Source organism: Urocampus carinirostris, chromosome 8 (assembly GCF_059441175.1).
Source record: "Urocampus carinirostris isolate Australia breed hairy pipefish chromosome 8, RoL_Ucar_1.0, whole genome shotgun sequence".
NCBI classification, from domain to species: Eukaryota; Metazoa; Chordata; class Actinopteri; order Syngnathiformes; family Syngnathidae; genus Urocampus; species Urocampus carinirostris.
In genome coordinates this window covers 15,228,702-15,246,995 of record NC_142356.1, presented here as the reverse complement: position 1 = coordinate 15,246,995, position 18,294 = coordinate 15,228,702, and the positions used below count along the sequence as shown (strand labels likewise).

The following is an 18,294-nucleotide window of genomic DNA, read 5'->3' as shown; positions in this document are numbered from 1 at the left end:
ACTTAAACCCTAAACCTCTGCACCTTGGGGGTGCGCGCTAACCACCCAGCCACCGTGCCGCCGCATTAAAATAATAACATTAAAAATAATAAAATAAAAAATAAAATATAAATAATTAAAGTAAAATCTAAAATAAAAATCAAATCAAAAAGAATGACCAGGTTGCATAGAACATAAGTGTGTTTTAAGCCTGGAATTAAACTATTCCACTGAAACTGCAGATCGAATCTCAGGGGGAAGAGCATTCCACAACACCGCATTGATTAAATGAACTAGGTGTGTCGAAGGACGGAGCAATTCAAATGTGCAGAAAGGTGGCCCTCAGGGACAAAGGTTGGAGATCCAGTCTCAGTCAGCATGTTCACGGATTTTCAATCGTTAGTTTTAACACATATTCAATTGTATCAATTTTAAAATCTGTGCAGTTAGTGTTTTCCTTACAAAATCCACAATTGTTAAAAAAAAAAAAAAACTCCACAAAGTGCATACCTGACATATCAACCTCGACCAAATGTTTCCCTAATATTTTTTTGTTTTTCTCTCTATTAAGCAATAGAAAAACTTCACAAACACAAAGCAGTACCTATTTACTCACAGCAAGACAGAATATATAGAGTAAAAACAACAATAATGTTTGTAAACAAGTCTATTTTATTTACCAAATAAACAACACCCATCCTAGTTATTTCCCCATTTGTAGTAAATGTAGTGTTGCTTATTATGCGGAGATTAGAGCCGAAACAGGCAAGGTCGAACAAAAACAAGTTTAAAAAAAAAACCAAGTACATATTTTCTCCTGTACAAAAATTGATATGCGGTGTACACCATTTGAAATTGTCAAACAATGTATAAAGTAAGTTAAGTCAAGTCATGTGTAGTTGTGACGCTCTTAATCACAAAGAGTCTCAAAGGGCTGCACAGACCACAAATTATTGCAAACCACAGTCTATTATTACAGCATCCCCTGATCTAAAACCTACACGAGGGGAAGGAAAAAGTCAAAACATGAGCAAAATGAAGAAACCTTGAGAAGGGACCGCACATGAGGTAACCCCCCCCTTCCAGGATGACCAGGCTGCAACGGATGTTGCGATAACAAATAATACACACATATTATAAACATGAAATATCCAAGTGTTTGTCAAAAAGCTTAACGATAAACAAAAATAAATCAAATGTCTGCTATACATCTGCAAATATGTAAGATACAATGAGAGCAAACATCTAAAGAGAATGCCAATACTTTGTTCGATGTTAGTGTTTTCCATTAAAAACAAATCTAGAGAGCAATTACAAACAAAACAACTACACAAAGAGTATTGTGTGCAAATTACTACACAAAAAATACAATACAAACAACCCAATATGAATACAGAAACAAATGCACTTTTTCCCTCTACATTAACACAAAATGTTTAGGAAGAAAATTCAAGCCCGAAAAGAAAACTTTTTAAACAATCTGTATGTTTTCCATACAATATGACAGGGGTCGGGAACCTTTTTGACTCAAAGAGCCATAAAAGCAAAAAATATTAATTTTATTTTGGGAAAGAGCCACACCATATATTATGAGACAAATGTACTAAATTGCTAAACCGGCGCCCCAGACAAAAGCTTAGTCTTCAGCACATTTATTTTTGATGATTTGATAAAAATTATGAAAAGAGAACTTGTCTCTTTCTTGCAATTACTCAAGATCGGATAAACTCCTTTTGACCCTTTTTTCATACATATTGGTTTCAAAACCAGATGCAAGCATTTATTTTGTAAAAACGTCACAACATTCTGAGAATAGGGAGCCTTATGTGCTTACCTTTGGCGAGAGATGGGAGGGAATGCTTGTACTTTTTGCATAGCTCCACCCATCCCTCCCACTCACCCAATCAAATGACTAAGTTCTCTTCCGGTGTTTTGGTGTATTTACAGTTCTGTGGATTCATCATAAAGTATCTGAACACTGAACACAGATTATATAGTGAACTTTTAAATAAAGGATTCTTTAGCGTTGTACAGCCAAAACGAGTTTTTTTCCCCCTTTTTTTGTGTGACACCTTGACTGTAAATTGTAGTGAAAAACATGCCCTATATATACTGCAAAGTGTTACTATTGAATTTAGCTTTGGTTTGGCTTTACTTGTACCTGAATAGGATAGATAACTCTGGTTTTAACCAAGATGGAGAAATTTTGCATGCAATCTTATTGGTCTCTGAGCCACAGATACTCATAGAAAGAGCCTTATATGGCTTGTGAGCCATAGGTTCCCGACCCCTGCAATATGAGGTACACAATGTAACATTTTCTTAAAGGGACAATGTAAATTATTGAGCATCTCCTAGTGGTAAAAACTTTTAATTAAAATGCTGGTCTACTAGTGATCCCAAGAGCCAAGAAGACATCTGCAGGTTAGGGAGTGTTCTCTATTCAGGCCCTGGTGCTGTGGAATGCTTAGCCCCCTGAGATTCGATCTGCAACCTCAGTGGAACTGTTTAAATTTAGGCTTAAAACACACTTCTATTCTATAGCATATGAATAACCTATATTTTATGTTGACAATATCTGTTTATTATTTGTTATTGCAACATCCATTGCAGCCTGGTCATCCTAGAAGGGGTATTACCTCATTTGCGGTCCCTTCTCAAGGTTTCTTCATTTTCCTCATGATGAGGTTTTTGAGTTTTTCCTTCCCCTCATGTAGGTTTTAGATCAGGGGATGGTGTCATAATAGTCTGTATTTTGCAATAATTTGTGCAGCCCTTTGAGACTTAAGCTGAAATGCATGAACTATAATATAAACGTGCATTTAAAAAATTACTCGTAGGTTGAGAAATGTGCACGCCTATACCCAAAGAAAGAAAAACCTTACATAAGACTGGGCACCAAAATTCAAAGAAAATCGGTGCAGTTAGGTCAATTTGAGTTTCCGTAGTTTGTATTCTTCCTTGTGCTTTGTAACACTAGTTCTCGGTTGCGCTCCACAATACGGTGACATCTGGTGGTAAAAAAATACACACTGTCTCTTCAAAGGAACCCATTTCCATTATCTTTTGACTCTGGTTCAAACTGTCAATGCAAAACAAATAACGTTTAAAAATAAGCAAAGATTCTTTGGTTTTTGTGGTTAATGTGGACCAGAACCACTCGCAAAAAGTGAAAATCTGCCAAGTAACTTCATAAAAACCCCCCAGAGGGTTAAACTTACCCGAGATGACGTCATTACCGACTCAAGAGTATCAGACTGTGACAAAATAAAAATTATGGAATTACAAATAATAACACACAACACATAATTGCAGTTGCAATTGGTTTTATTGTCATTATACAAAAGCAAAAGGAAATTGGGGGGCTTCTCCTTTCAGTGTAAGAAATTTAGAGAGCGGCTGGCAAGTTGCCCGCTAGCATCCGGTTTGATTAAGATAACACCGTCCCGTATGTAGCCATTTCCCACTAAGTAGCTCCAGGTTATTCATTTTATGGCTAATGGACCTGGCATTGAGATAACAAAGTTGTTAGCCTAGCCGTTAGCTGAAGGCCGGACCTGCAGCTACGCTATCGCTTACCCTTCCGACGCCGCCTCAAACTGCAATAATCTAACAAACTGAAAAAGCTACAATCCTTGTGGGGGGACACCAAATATGTTTGCCCATCCCGGATATCTCGGCTGATTCTCAATTGGCTTTGGGTCTGGGTTGGGGCTGGATCCGGTTTGGTACTGTTGTTCATTAGAACAATTTATTCGCTATTGTTCTTATTAATTGTGTGGCTTATATAGCACAACAAATAAGAAAAAAACAATTTTACATTGAAATAATGGTCACCACAGGAACCGATGAAGCTTTCATTGACAACCTCGGGAAGCAAGTCATGGTAAATCTGCACGTTTTTCACATTTGAAAGATTGTGCGCTTTTAATGGCAACCCCTCCCAGCTCCTGGTGTTGTTCTCTAGGAGACGTCCTTGTGGACTGCATGACACAACCAATAAGCTTGAGCGTGCTTGCTGTCAGCCGCTGCAACCTACGATTAGAAAAAGAAACGCCCACGAAAATAATGTGATTGGATAGAATTCTATTATTTTCTATGGTAGTTGTTGCACTGCATTTCACACAACAAGAGAAAGGGGCTTTTTTGACTACCAATAGTAGATTTAGTTCTGTATCTTAGCCACTAGGAAGTTCAATATTTTCCGTATTTTTCAAACTATAAGGCGCACGCACCTAAAACCCAAATTGGCCAGAAATGTGAAGATTCACCTTATACAGTGAAGAAAATAAGTATTTAACCACCCTGCTAATTTGCTATTTCTCTTTGGGGTCTGAATTTTTTATTTTCGGTGCATGTCCACTGTGAGATAAACTAAAAAGAAAAATCCAGAAATCACAATGCATGGTTTCTTAACAACTTATTTGTGTGATGCAGCTGCAAATAAGTATTTGAACACATGTGTATCATCTGGAATTTTGACACTGAAAGAACTGTTATTCCGCCCATTAGAAGTCCACCCGCACTCCATATATCATCCTGAATTAGATGCAACTGTTTGATGTGGTTAGCTGCATAAAGACACCTGTCTGCTCCATACAATCAGTAAGACTAACTTGTAACATGGCGAAGACCAAAGAGCTGTCCAAAGACACCAGGGACATCTTTGTTCACCTCTACAAGGTTGGAGAGGGCTACAGAGCAATTGCCAAGCAGCATGGTGAAAAAAGGTCCACTGTTGGAGCAATCTTTAGAAAATGGAAGAAGCTAAACATGACGGTCAATCTCAATCGGAGTGGAGCCCTAAGCAAGATATCACCTCGTGGGGTCTCAAAGATTCTAAGAAAGGTGAGGAATCATTTTTTAGTTTATCTCTCTAAAATGGCATGCGCCTACGACTAAAACTTCAGACACTTCCATGATTTCTAAGTGGGAGGAATAGCAAAATATCAGGAAGTTCAAATACTTATTTTCTTTACTGTATACCAAAGAATACGGTGGCTATGATTAGAAATGCATACAATAATTATACATACGAGTTATTTTTTAAGTATAGAGGTAATCTAATTGATTGCTTCCGCCGTTACTGTCACTGTGGATCTATAGGTTGTTAGGTAATAATGGAGTTCAATACGGAAGACACAAACAAAAGAAAGTACTTGTTCTACTTATTTTAATTGATATTTTGTGCATGTTTTTTTCAGAACATATGTATCTAAATTGGTTAAAATAGAACTGTAAATAGCTATTTCTTTAGGATTTTGTCACTTACCTATATCACTGAAGAGTTAATATCTTTAATTTATATTTGATTTTTTTTGCATTTTTGGGGGTTTTGTGTTGTTGTTTGACTTTAAATCTGTTCAGTGTGTAAAAAGCGAAAATTGTTTTTGTAGATCAGTGAATGTTTTAATTTATATTTCATGTGTTTTTCAGGGGATATCCTGTAAAACATATGAAAAGACAAAGTACAAAATAATTTGGTATATAAAGTTTTATTTTTGTTAACAGTAAATCACAAAAAAAAAATTAAAATCTGAGGTGCGGTTTGGGAGCTCCCCTCAGTGAGCTGAGCTGGAATTCCCAAGACGAATCTCATAAACCTGTCCTCTTGGATGCGACAGTGGGGGGCGTAACGCTTTTCACATGACAACTCGATAATGAGGACTCAGGCCACCATCTGCGTCATTTTCACACGCTTAAAAAAGAAATCTTCATTTCAAAGCTTGGACGATTGGGTCAGACTGCCAGGAAACACGGCAATGGAAATAATTTCAAGTACTTCACCCAAAATTCAAGCATTATCCCTACTTTGAAAATGCAACATCAAAAGGCAAGGATTTCAAGCACCCGTACAAACAGTGTATATGGTTTGGCATGGTCAGTCAAAAAATGTCAATAATGCAAGGATTTCTATTTTAGTTTTGAATATTAGATGCAATTTAAATATTCTACGGTTAATTAAGTCTTTTTTTTGTAGTAAGTTGATTAATATATATATTTGGCAAGATGATTTCTTCTTCTGAGGGGGTAAGGGGCAACAGAAAATAATTGAGAAGCACTGTGTTACATCAACTGTGCCACTGGTTATCTAGTGGAAAAGTGTGGCGCTCTCACCACCATGACTCCAGTTGCATACAATGTTAGTCCATATTGGTATGCGACATTTATTGACTGATTAATCAATGCATCAATATATATCGTGAGTAAACAGTCCAGAATATATACAGTCCACCTTTTAGTCTGGTGTGTCTTTTATACAAAAAATATATGACAAAAGACCATTTTGGGGGGGGATGTGCCTTAATCCGGTGCGCCTTATAGTTCAGAAAATACGCTAACTAAATTCCAAGGTATGAAGAAAAATGAAGATATGTTACTGCTGCTATCCAGCAAGCCTTTAAAACAATAAATCCATTGAAAATCAAATCTTTAACTCATTCAATGCCAGCACAGTCAAAATGCATATTTGACGTCTTAGCCCGTCATTGGCAGCGGACGTGTTGATTCAGTCCACCTGATTCCTCCAATGTGGCATTATCACCAGGCAACATAGGAGCCAAGAGGGACCAACACTCAAAATGCACAGAACTTGAAAAAAGTGTCATGACTGAAGATGATTTTTTAGGTTTATAAGCTTTTATTTTACAACTATGTTTTTTTATCGCTCACGCCACATCTCATTGTAAAGGTATGAGCGAGTGGAAGCGGTTGCTATGGAGACTATTCTTTTCAGCAACACAGATGTGGCCAGAGTCTTTTATTGGTCACATGATTTGCGGAATCAGTAGCCACTGGAGAACCTCAAGGAACCATCAAATTCAGACCAAAGAGAGCAATCTATAATAGTTGTACAAATAGTATACATTCAATACGTTTTACTGTTCATAACAGGAAAAACAGGGTTGATAAGAATAACAACAAAAAACAAAACTGATTTCTCATGCAGCTTGCAAAATCTGAGCCCAGAATATAGAAAAAAAATGCTTTTTCACTCATATAGGTAGCACTTCATGCGTTTGTGCATCATTGCAACACCACTTAAGAACTTTAGAATCCCATGACAGTTGGCAGGGTTCGTACACATTTTTCATGGACAAGCACTTTTTAAGGACTTTTAAAGCCAATTTTTCAATTTCTCCAGCACCGTTCAAAGAAGAATCCGGTGAGAAGCATGTATTGTTCAGGTCCGCAAATATATCTGCTATTTACATATGCGATTTTTAATCAAGACATGTAATTTTCACATCTCAAGTATGTGTGTGTGAATAATTTTGAGATACATTTCTCCCCATAAAAAGTGTTGGGGAAAATGATGGCAATAAGAGGCTAATATTTTGAGTCGCAGGAAGTCCTTCTTGTTACAATTTACCACTGGGAAACGCTTCTTTTATTGTTTGCATGGCCAATAATAAATGTCCATAATTAATACGTAATTATTGTTCTAATACACAATTCATAGTGCCCTGTTTAGGTGTAAGATGCACCTGTCCTCCTGGGTGCAACTCGTAGGGGGGCGCGGGAATGACGCCTCATGGGACACCGCCATACAAACTAATGCCAGCTGACGTTAATCACAAGGGTAGAAGAAATGCAATGGCAAAGCGAAGCCACCCGAGAGCTGTGTCGGTGTCCTTTTTTAAGCTCGTTGTGAAACATGGCAACAATTTAAAGCATTTACAAGCACTCCATCCAAAATTCAAGCTCTTTTCATACCTTGGAAACACAGAATTCTAACAAAGGAATTTTCAGGAATTTCAAGCACCTGTACGCACCCAGAGACAGAAATGTCGTTCTAAATCATAAAAAAGATTCAAATTATGATTAAATAAACCCATCTAAGAAAATTCAATGCAGCTCTGCTTACCTAAGAACTTTTACTCAGACGTCTCCAACCTGGTGCCGTCGGGCATCACGGTGACCCCTAAGTACAGTGAAGGTGCCCATTGTAAATTTATTGTAAAATGATATTTTTAGTGGTTGATCGAATCAATTTAACCCTACTTCAAAGAATTTACCTGGTAATGACATAATAACAACACAATAATAATATAAGTTGTCATTTTAGAAATGCATATCCAACCGGGTGCCCTTTACGCTAATTAGTAACAAAGCGTAGCTCTGAGCTTAAAAAAGGTTGGAGACCCCCGTTTTAGCTTGATCTCCACACAGTTTAATGCAGTGGTCTCTAAAGTGGTGCCCCTAAGGGCAGCTGAGGTGCCCACAGACCTGTTCTGAAAACAGCTCACCAGTGCTAGGTAATTTTCTAGTAAAATGATTGTTAAGTGGTCGAGTCTATATATAATTAACCTGGTAATAACGTAGAAACATGATAAGCTGTTATTTTACAAAACCAGGTATAAGAATGGGGTGGTGGTTTAAAAGGTGAGAAGGGTGTAGATGAGATATGTTCCGGTACACTGTACAACTCAACAAAATATTGATAAATGTATTACCTTGGTTGAATTTAGCTTCAAGTTGCTGCATGTAAGCAGGTTAAATTTAGCCTGGCTTAGTTAATGTGGTGGTTTATTCTCTACAGCTAGCTTGCTCCTGAACAGGCTAACAAAGAGTATCCCCAGAGATACATCTGCCACTTCTGTCTCCGGTGGGAAAAAGGAAAGAGTTTTATAATTCTCCGGTAGCTCCCCCCAAAGAAATTCAGTTTTTTAAGTATTATAAATTGATCTGACATTTGACATTGTAAAAAACACTTTGATATGCTGAAGTTGTGAAGTACAGTAAACAGAAAGTAGAGTTAAGGGTAAAGTAATTGTTACGTCTAAATGAATCTCCTAAATTGGACTATCTAGCCCTGTCATACACAAGGAAGTTATATATTTTCTCGTGAGGTGCCCTTGTTTCTCCAGTGGTCTCATTCGTTGAAAAATATTCAGGGTTGGGTAGGGTTACTTTAACTGGATTACTTTCATTTACGGTACTTTTGGATTACTCCAATGTCAAATATGCTAATAAAAGACAAAAGAAACTATCTCATCATCAGTTGTACCGCTTATCCTCATTAGGGTCGCGGGGTGGCTGGAGCCTATCCCAGCCATCTCCGGGCAGTGGGCAGGGGACACCCTGAACTGGTTGCTAGCCAATCGCAGGGCACACGGGGACAGACAACTCACTCGCTCATTCACACCTAGGGACAATTTGGACCGGCCAATTCGACTGAATGTTTGCATGCATGTTTTTGGAATGTGGGAGGAAACCGGAGTGCCCGGAGGAAACCCACGCAAGCACGGGGAGAACATACAAACTCCGCACAGGAAGTCTGGAGCTGAATTTGAACCCACGCAGGAGGTTCCCATGACATGAACTGTGCCGCACATGCGCTAACCACTGCGCCGCCGTGCTGCCCCTCAAAAGAAACTAAATATGAATAAAATTACTAAATTTTGTGCAGGCTTGGTGAGTAACGGAATGCATGGAACGGCAAAAAAAATGTTGGCAAGCTGTTTGGATTTATTTTCATTTTGTTTCTGTTATGTTAGTTTCGCCGGAGATCAAAGCCAGGAGAGAAAGCTTACCACGTGTTGTGAGTCATAATTTTATTCATATTTAGTTTCATTTGTCTTTTATTAGCATATTTGGTATTGGAGTAATCCAAAAGTAATTGAAAGTAATCCAGTTAAAGTAACTCTACTCAACCCTGAAAATATTGATATAATTACGAACATTAATGCTAATTAAAAACAACCGAAACGCAATATATGTAATTCCTGGAATGGAGACCATCTCAGCCTAATCTATACCTCGATTCAACAGTAATTGGGTCAAAATCTTAGAATATGATTATAATTTTAAGAATACATGTGCAAGAGGCACATAGGCAAGATGAATCAAGATTTTATATACACCTATGTGATATATATTTTTGTCTTTCTTACGTTAGAGCTCAACTGTAACCGAGACACGATGACAGGCTACATGACGGAGCACGTAAAACCACAGCACTCCTTCAACAAGGTGAGGCCCGTTTTGGCAAAAGGAGAAGAGGTCTGTTTTGTCTTTGATGCTGCTTTCTGGCTTGGTCCCCCTGCAACATAAAATGTTTTCTCAAACACTTCATTTTTACTGTTTTGCAAAAGAGCGAACCTTTTATATCGATGCCTTCGAAATCTGAGAATGCAATACCTTTTTTCTGCAAGTAACTGGGGAATTTGGACTTCAGAAAATCAGCCATTTCTTTATCTTCTTCTTTCTCCCTGCAGGTAAAAGCATATGAACACATTTTAAATCCTCCTGGGTTGTATTTAAAAGTCAGTTTTCACACATAGGTTATTTGCAATTGGTATTTACTGTGATCCCTTGTTTGTCACGATCAATGGGACCATAACCCAACTATATGCAAGAATCAACACCATAGTACCACCCCTATTTTAACATGCGCTCTTCTGGCCCCCGCACGCAGCAACAGTCGACCGGGATAATGGATCACGGTCGCACAGGGGCTGTTCATTTTAGGCAGAAAGAAAGGTAAAAAAGAGTTGAAACGCAAGACACAAATTTGCTCTCTCGGCCCCCCCTCAGAAATAGTCCACAGGGAATAATGGATTGCGGCCTAAACAGTGCATTTCATTTGTGGTGGGTCACAATGGCACACTTCTATAGCCCAAACCCCCCCAAAAGCACTCTTCCAGCCCCTGATCTCAGCTATTGTCCTTTCTGCCGGTCCCCTTTCGCAGAGATATGGGATTGAGATAGTGGATTACAGTTGCATTTGTGGAGTTCATTCTAGGCAAAAATACAGTAATAGCAAAAAAAGTGCAGTGTGCTGGTGCCTTCTCACAGCAATATGAAATCAGGGACAACAGATTGCAGCCGCACAAGTGCAGTTCACATTTTGGTGGTCAGAATAGCAAAAAGAGCTGCCAAGCCTGACAAAAATGCACTCTTCCCCTTTGCCAACAAATTGTTCTTAAGAATGAGTTCATGTGGTGAATCAACTATTTTGTATAAATTGGGAACAATATTTACCTTTAAAACATATCATAGAAATCATTTTTAAAAACCGTAACAACCGGCACTTGTAAATTGTCCTTCTTCTCCTCCTTTTTATTTTTGTATTTTGTTACTGTATACCTACGACTAGAGTTCAATCATTAGGTGTAAGTGAGTTTCCTATGGACATTGACATGTACAAGATGGTCTCTGGCAACGTGCATATTTATACACTAATTTATGTCCTCTCGCTTTTTGCCTTTCACCTTTTTGCTGTGATTACCAATGCAGACAAACAATGTCCGACACAGTCTTAGGACGCATTCAGAACACGCATTATGTTCCAGATGATCTCCTCACTAGCTTCTCGCTGCTGTTCAATGACAGCGCTGACCTTTTCTCAATGCGCAATAAGATGACTCACACTGATTATTAGACACTCTCTTCGTCTTGCTTTCTGGCTTATCCATCTTTCGATTGATTAAAAAAACCTTACCTAAGTCTTTCAAACTCAACGTCATCCACCAGAAAGTCTCTAGTTTCCACCAGTTTATGAATCTGTTGTAGAAGTTCTTCTTCCTTCTGTCGATCCTCGTTAGACTTGTTGTTGTCTATATCAGGAAGAAGTAGAAAAGAAGTTTGACATATTTCAAAGTTAACGTGATGTTTTCTGTTGTATGAAATCCACATCTTCAGAAAAGGTGGTGCGTCCAACCTGGCAGCGACACTAATTTTTGCAGCTCCTTCTTCAGTCGAGTGATCTCCTTGCATAGCTGCATGTCATCCATCCTGAAAATAGATACAAAACAGCAAACGAAAAAAATGTAGAACTATATCTCACTCCCGAACAAATCTTACGTTCTCTTACATATATCTGAGCTCCGACTCCCTCCGAACCAGAATGTCTCGGATGCGGTTGATCTTGAAGAGCTCGCCCTCAATGTTCTCCACGGTGATGCTGGAGTCTGCCATGGACACTACGTCTTCCTCTGGAATGAAATGTACAATGCAGGACACATTTTTTCATCCTTCCTTTTCTCTCAAACAGCCCTAATAAATAATAGAGTTCAGCTCAGTGATGGGTTATTTATTTTGTTATTTATTCAAAATATTCTGCGCAAATGTTAAAAGGAGCTCCACAGCTCAACTATATGCAAGTCTTTGCAAGCTACAACTCAAGTATCATAACTCATCTTATTCCAGACTCGGCAAAGGCCTCGCGGTATTACATAACTGCAAGATTGAAAAGTGCAGGGTTGTCATCTTAAAAATCGATAGCTGTGATACTTCACACCAGAATTATGTCTGTGAGTCAAGAAAGTCATTTTCGCCCATGCCGCCAAGACATAAGTGTCCAAATCTATCAGATCATTTTTCAGCATCCCACAGCAGATACTGAAAATTAAATATGCTCATAAATAAAGTGTTTATAAGCTTTACAATAGAAGTAAACGCATGAATATTTTCTTAGTAAAAAATGAGATTTTTGTGAAATGCTACCTTATGGAAATGTATATATAAAACAAACAAAAAAAAAAGAGGAATGAACGAGTATCGATACTAGCTATCTTGAAGGTATCGCTACTCGCTACGGTGGCAGATATTATGATTGTCTCTCTTTGATTTTGGATGAATGAAAAATCGCCATGAAATAAATGTAGAGTTAAAGAAAGATATATTGAGATTTAAATGTAAAATAATATCAGGACCAGAATGGAAACAGGACCCACTTGCGTTGCGTTTCTCACAAGTTTTATTGGGTTGCGCCCAAGATCCGGTGATTGCATGACGCGGGAAGCAGGTCGCTCTGAACACGGAAGTGGATCTTCCGTGGCGAGCAATAGCGGTGTCGGGAACGGTAAAACGGGTCAGTAGCCGGGAGAGGAGAGCAAAAACGTGGTCGGGGTCGGAAGCGAGTCGTGAGCCAGGAAAAGAGAGTAGACGTGGTCGGGGACAAAAAACGAGTCAAAGCCGGGGGACAGACGGAAGCAAAAAACAGGTGGGAGTCAGGGTCGAAAAACGTTTGGCTAGAGTTAACTGAGATTCGCAGGCGGACTTACAAAAGGAGACGGAAAAGAGTAGGTTTAAATAGGGACAAGGAGCCAATCAGATTCCGAGGCAGTTGGCGCCAAAGGAGCGGGAACAGGTGACCATCGATAATCATGACAAATAAATAGTTTTCATTTAATTTTATGTGCAACTGTTATCAATAGCTGGTATTGGTATCGATGAGTACCCAACAGTCCTAGTATTAGTAATTTTGTGAAAAAAAATGCGGTATTGAACATCCATTTTTTTTATGGAATCTGGTAGAATAGCGTTGATAAGTTTATTCAGTTTTTTTTTTTTAATGTTGGACACCTGCAAAGAAGATTTTATCGGAAACAGGATCTCTTTGCAAAAATTGACAAAGCATGCATTTGAAATAAGAACACTATGGCGGAAGTAATTAGGCTCACCTGCATTGTGGCTATCTGCACTCCATTGTGCACGCTCCAGCGATCCATACTGGGGAAAAGATTTTCTCGTCTCCTCCATCATCGCAGCTTCTCCTCCTCTCTGCGAAATGCACGCGCAGCGACACCGGCAACATAAAAGAAGAGAAATAATCGGAAAAAGTGTGATGCTGAATTTCGACTGTGACTCACTCACCGACTTGCAGAGGTAAGAGATGCTCCCCACATGCTCCGTTTTATGTGTGCGAGAGTGGAAGAGATGGGAGACTCCCTGTCAATCAATTTGGTCACGGAATAGGGGATACTACGCTATCTAGTGGCCGCATGGCAAAGCTGCAGAACACATAGTCAACTCCACCGAGAGGAACTTATAGAAAACCTTCATTTATTCACATAATTACATTTATGATTTACATTGCACAGGATTGCAAACATTTTCACGAATTTCAGCACGGACCAAAAAACCCTTCTAGGTATTCTGCAATGGTTTTGGTGGCTGTACGAAACACAGGTGGCCGGTGTGAACGGGTGCAATCACGTTTTCCCATGAATAACAAGTGTCAGCTCTTCAACAGGCTCTTGACGATGAATGACTTTGCGATGACGTGCAGTGGCAACACACACACACACAAACAGCAGCTCGCTAATCATCCCAACAGTTTTGGCCGAGAGCAAATTAAGATTGTGGCAACTAGATACTGAGGTTAAAATGATTTCATCCGTAAATGTCATATGATTTGAAGTTCTGCAAGAAAATAACCTTTTTTTCAAATAGCAGATTTCAATACTATTGGGTTGGAAAGCTTATGCCTCAACAGTCGGGATCGATACCGGATACTGGTTACACGTGCAAGATACCGGACAGGACGGGACAGGTGGGATCAATACCGGATACTGGATCAACAAGCACAACAGGACAGACAGGATTGATACCGGATACTGGATACACGAGCAAGGTACCAGACAGGACGGGCCAGACGGGATCGATACTGGATACTGGATACACAAGCAAGATACCGGACAGACGGAATCGATAACAGATACTGGAGACTGGAGCAAGATAACGGACAGGACGAGACGGACGGGATCGTTACCGGATACTGGAGACCGGAGCAAGATACCACACAGGACGAGACAGACGTGATCGATACCGGATACTGGAGCAAGATACCGGACAGGACGAGACAGACGGGATCAATACCAGGATGCCGGACCAAGTCAAAATACAAGTCTTGCAAGTGCAGAGGTTAGTTGACGGACTGACAAAGGGGTGAATGAGAGCACTGAATTTAAATAGGAAGCCAATCAAGCAACGAGTGACAAACGAGCAGGCCCAAGTGAGGGAAATGGGCAACTGTGACACATTGTCCTTGCCGATTTAAATGTCTCTCTCCTCCAACACAGCTCATTCCATGAATAGCATAATTATTGGACTTTTACATATCTTGCTAATTGGCTTTAGCTGTTTTAGAGGAGGAGGATATTCTAAATCAGGGAGAAATACAGCTCATGAAGACCAAGGTTCCCTTTATCTCAGCTGACTGAGTGACTTTTTTTCCACCATAGACTATGTGTAAGAAATGACAATCTGTCCAAAATTTAGCCAATTACTCTTTGATTACTCTGGGACGGCAGTTTGTAGATAATTTTCAGTACAGGAAGTACCCAAGTTACAAAGATCCAACAAGAAAATGTGTACACATGATGTCCATGTATTTTTCATGTTTTTCCCCTTCTAACATTACTTCGAAATGCAAGATTCAAATTGAAAATGTAACACTTTAACAAAGAAATTCAGCCAAAAAAAGAGCATTGTTTTGTTTGTATGTTTCGGAATCCTGTACAGATCACCGTTAAAGTCTTCCCATCGAAAACCAACATGCCGACCATGCATCTTTTCATCAGTCGATGATGCCAGAAAATGTGTTGATAGGCAGTGGAAGTCCTTTGCTCATGTATTTGCTTAATCCAGCATCCTTGTCTTCTCCCAGGTTCATTTTGGTCATCATGTTTTTTTGGACGCAGTATCCAGGGTCGAGGCAAGGAACAATTTCAATGCTGAAGCATACAGAAAGGAGAAACATTTGATCTACCGAATTACATAGTATGGTCATGTGATATTTTTGTACAGTAGGTATAACTTGTTTTTAAGTTCAAACTTTAGGACTCAAATTTTAACCTTGCAAGAAGAAACAGGGTGAGGGGCCTTCAGATTAGAGAATTCTGCCCCCCGTTTGCCCTACAACCAAGTTGCTATTAGATTAAAAATATCACCTCAACCTTTATAATACACTGTTTGTAAATTGAACACACAATAAGTTCTCTTCAAATCCTAAGAAGATACACAAGCTTCCTTTGTGCAGACTACACTTTACAAATATGTCTTTCTTTACGTATCAGTCAAGCTTCTTAACACCCAGAGGTAAATGTGAGGGCTCTATATATAAGACAAATGTACATCTATGACTTCATAAAGTGTCATTTTGTATTGCAAGACCTATTTTTTCATGAGCAAGGGGAATTTGTCTGGGAGGGTGACAAGGATGTGTGGTTGAAGGTGGTACAGAGGTATCTGTGTTTCATTCATCTTTTAACCGGATAGAATTTCATGCTGGGCAGCACGGCGGTGCAGCGGTTAGCGCGTGTGCGGCACAGTTCTAAGGTCTTGGGAACCTCCTGTGTGGGTTCAATTCCAGCTACCTGACTTCCTGTGCGGAGTTTGTATGTTCTCCCCGTGCTTGCGTGGGTTTCCTCCGGGCACTCCGGTTTCCTCCCACATTCCAAATACATGCATTTCAGGTGGATTGGCCAGTTCAAATTGTCCCTTAGTGTAAATGTGCGAGCGAGTTGTCTGTCCCTGTGTGCCCTGCGATTGGCTGGAAACCAGTTCAGGGTGTCCCCTGCCCACTGCCCGATGATTGCTGGGATGGGCTCCAGCATCAAAAGTGGAATACTCTTTAATTTAACAGGTAATGGGAAATTAAGGTCAGGTAGGACGCACTTCAGGAGCATACGTACATTGAAAAGTAACAAGCGATTATGACTTACCTTTGTACATCATTATAGATCCGTTTACAGTCTCTATCCAGTGTAACTCTCAGAGAGGCTTGACTCTCAAGTGAACATATCTTGATATTGTTGCTTCTTATTTTGAACTCCTGCAGATTCAGAATGATATAAAATAGTGATATAAATCGAAAACGTTTGATGGAAAAAATGGTAAGGAGGCATACCCCGTTGTTGTTTTTAGCCTTTGCTGGCCATTCCTTCAGTGTAAGTGTCAAACAGTTAAGATCTACCAGTGCAGACGGAAAAACAGAGATTTAACAACAATACTAAGATGGAAAAGTTTCATAATAAATACTAAACCTTCTTTTGCACACGGAGGAATGGTAGTGATATAAGCGCCTGTTGTCCTCACGGGGAAGCCTCTGTCACTGTCGCGGCCACTTAGTGTCATCTGCACATGTGTATTTAGGCACAAATTAAACTAAAAATTGAATTTAAAATAAGGAGAAAGTGCATTAAAAGGAGGAAAATACAACTGACTTTTTTATAATTGATGCATACAAGGACTCCACAAACATCAGCCACACTTTTCTTCTGCTTATCTGCTCATGGGAAAGATATGGTGTTAATTATCATTACTGTGTGTAAATGTGTTTGGATAATTCAGTGTGGCTACCTCACCTGTCAGTGGTGCAGGAGACTGTCTGAGGTCAGAAATGCCGACTTCTAAATGGGTGAGGAAGACGTCTTCAACTGGTTCCCTTAGAACGCTTGTAAATGTTATCTTGAAAAAAATGACAGCATAAGTTTGTTTTGAACTAAACATTGCAATTAAAGTGATCTCTTTAAATATAATAATTGAATATGTATTTTACAGTAAGATCACTAAAGTCTCCTCTGGCATTTGAATTATAGACCGTGCAGTATTGCTACAAACTTTTATATTTTTAATTGTACTTACAGTCAAAATTAACACATTAGCGTATACCATATATTAAAGGCTCAGTGTGCAACATTTGACAACTAAATGGCACTGTATTGTCTAAAGCGAAGAGAAAACTGTTCATATTAGCACATCCTAGCAGAAAGATGCCAGACAAGCATCACGGCAGTTTCTTGGCAGGGATTCCACAATGTAAAAGAAATACAAATTTATCGACCTATTAATTTTGGTACGATTGTTCATGTAGTTATGCCTAGTATTCAAATCACTGTTTGGTTTTACTGAATAAAAGTTTTTTTGTACCACAAGAAAGCTCTAAATACACACTCTCCGTTTAAAAAATATAATAGTATATTAAAAGCATTATTCTAGGTATGTTATTAAGATGTCATTTTATTAATAAATCATTCACTTTTTGTCAGTTGTAATAATCACTTTGGCATATTGTGAGACCATTCGCAGTGGAATTGTAAAAAAAAATATCTTTACTTTGGAAGCTTTATCTGTCATGAACCAGAAAGGATCAGGACACAAGCCATTTATTTTATGGGAAAATGGGGGAGTCATGCACGTTAGGGAGCAAACTGGCGTGAAATGATAGGAAGCCAGAGGCCAACGAGATCGATACCAATTGCCCGAGTTGATATCGGACAGATGGGGTCAATACCGGACAGGACGGGACAGACAGGATAGATAATGAAACAGGATATCGAAAATCAACAGGACAAACTAGACAGGAACTAAAACTGGAGGTAAAATAAACAGGACAAAAATAGACGGGAACGAAACTGGAAACCGATATTAAACAGGAGAAAAATAAACAGGAACATTACCGGACAGGGAATACCAACAGGAAACAGGACTGAGTCAAAACCCACGTCTTGCGGGACAGAGGTTCGTTGATGGACTGACAAACGAATAGTGAGAGCACTGAGCTTAAATTGACGGAAAGCCAAT

At 39.2% G+C, this 18,294-nt stretch overlaps 2 protein-coding genes across 3 annotated transcripts in view; both read right to left on the bottom strand.

Annotated features, from left to right (window-relative positions):
- Positions 1-9,622: 9,622 nt before the first annotated feature.
- Positions 9,623-13,571, bottom strand: pik3r6a (phosphoinositide-3-kinase regulatory subunit 6a). The gene is made up of 6 exons (XM_088341703.1): positions 13,389-13,571; positions 11,798-11,918; positions 11,645-11,718; positions 11,426-11,540; positions 10,123-10,193; positions 9,623-10,024 (listed from the first exon to the last, which is right to left on the bottom strand). Exons 1-6 carry the CDS (start codon positions 13,468-13,470, stop codon positions 9,912-9,914), a joined length of 576 nt encoding a protein of 191 aa, XP_088197829.1. The 5' UTR covers positions 13,471-13,571; the 3' UTR covers positions 9,623-9,911.
- Positions 13,572-13,753: 182 nt separating this feature from the next.
- The window catches only part of pik3r6 (phosphoinositide-3-kinase regulatory subunit 6), a 34,150-nt gene continuing 29,609 nt past the window's right edge, over positions 13,754-18,294 (bottom strand). For both annotated transcript variants that reach the window (XM_088343051.1, XM_088343052.1), the window contains exons 17-22: positions 17,076-17,178; positions 16,935-16,996; positions 16,755-16,845; positions 16,619-16,680; positions 16,434-16,543; positions 13,754-15,443 (exon numbers count right to left, since the gene is read on the bottom strand). In XM_088343051.1, coding sequence (XP_088199177.1) covers positions 15,287-15,443; positions 16,434-16,543; positions 16,619-16,680; positions 16,755-16,845; positions 16,935-16,996; positions 17,076-17,178 — 585 coding nt within the window. In that variant the 3' untranslated portion in view covers positions 13,754-15,286. The remainder of the gene's footprint in view (positions 15,444-16,433; positions 16,544-16,618; positions 16,681-16,754; positions 16,846-16,934; positions 16,997-17,075; positions 17,179-18,294) is intronic.

Coding starts and splice junctions, on each gene's coding strand:
- pik3r6a (XM_088341703.1), bottom strand. CDS start 13,470: ATGATGGAGGAGACGAGAAAATCTTTTCCCCAGTATGGATCGCTGGAG. Junction 10,194..11,425: donor GTTGAGTTTGAAAGACTTAG/GTAAGGTTTTTT, acceptor TTTTACCTGCAG/GGAGAAAGAAGAAGATAAAG. Junction 10,025..10,122: donor CAGTTACTTGCAGAAAAAAG/GTATTGCATTCT, acceptor TTTATGTTGCAG/GGGGACCAAGCCAGAAAGCA.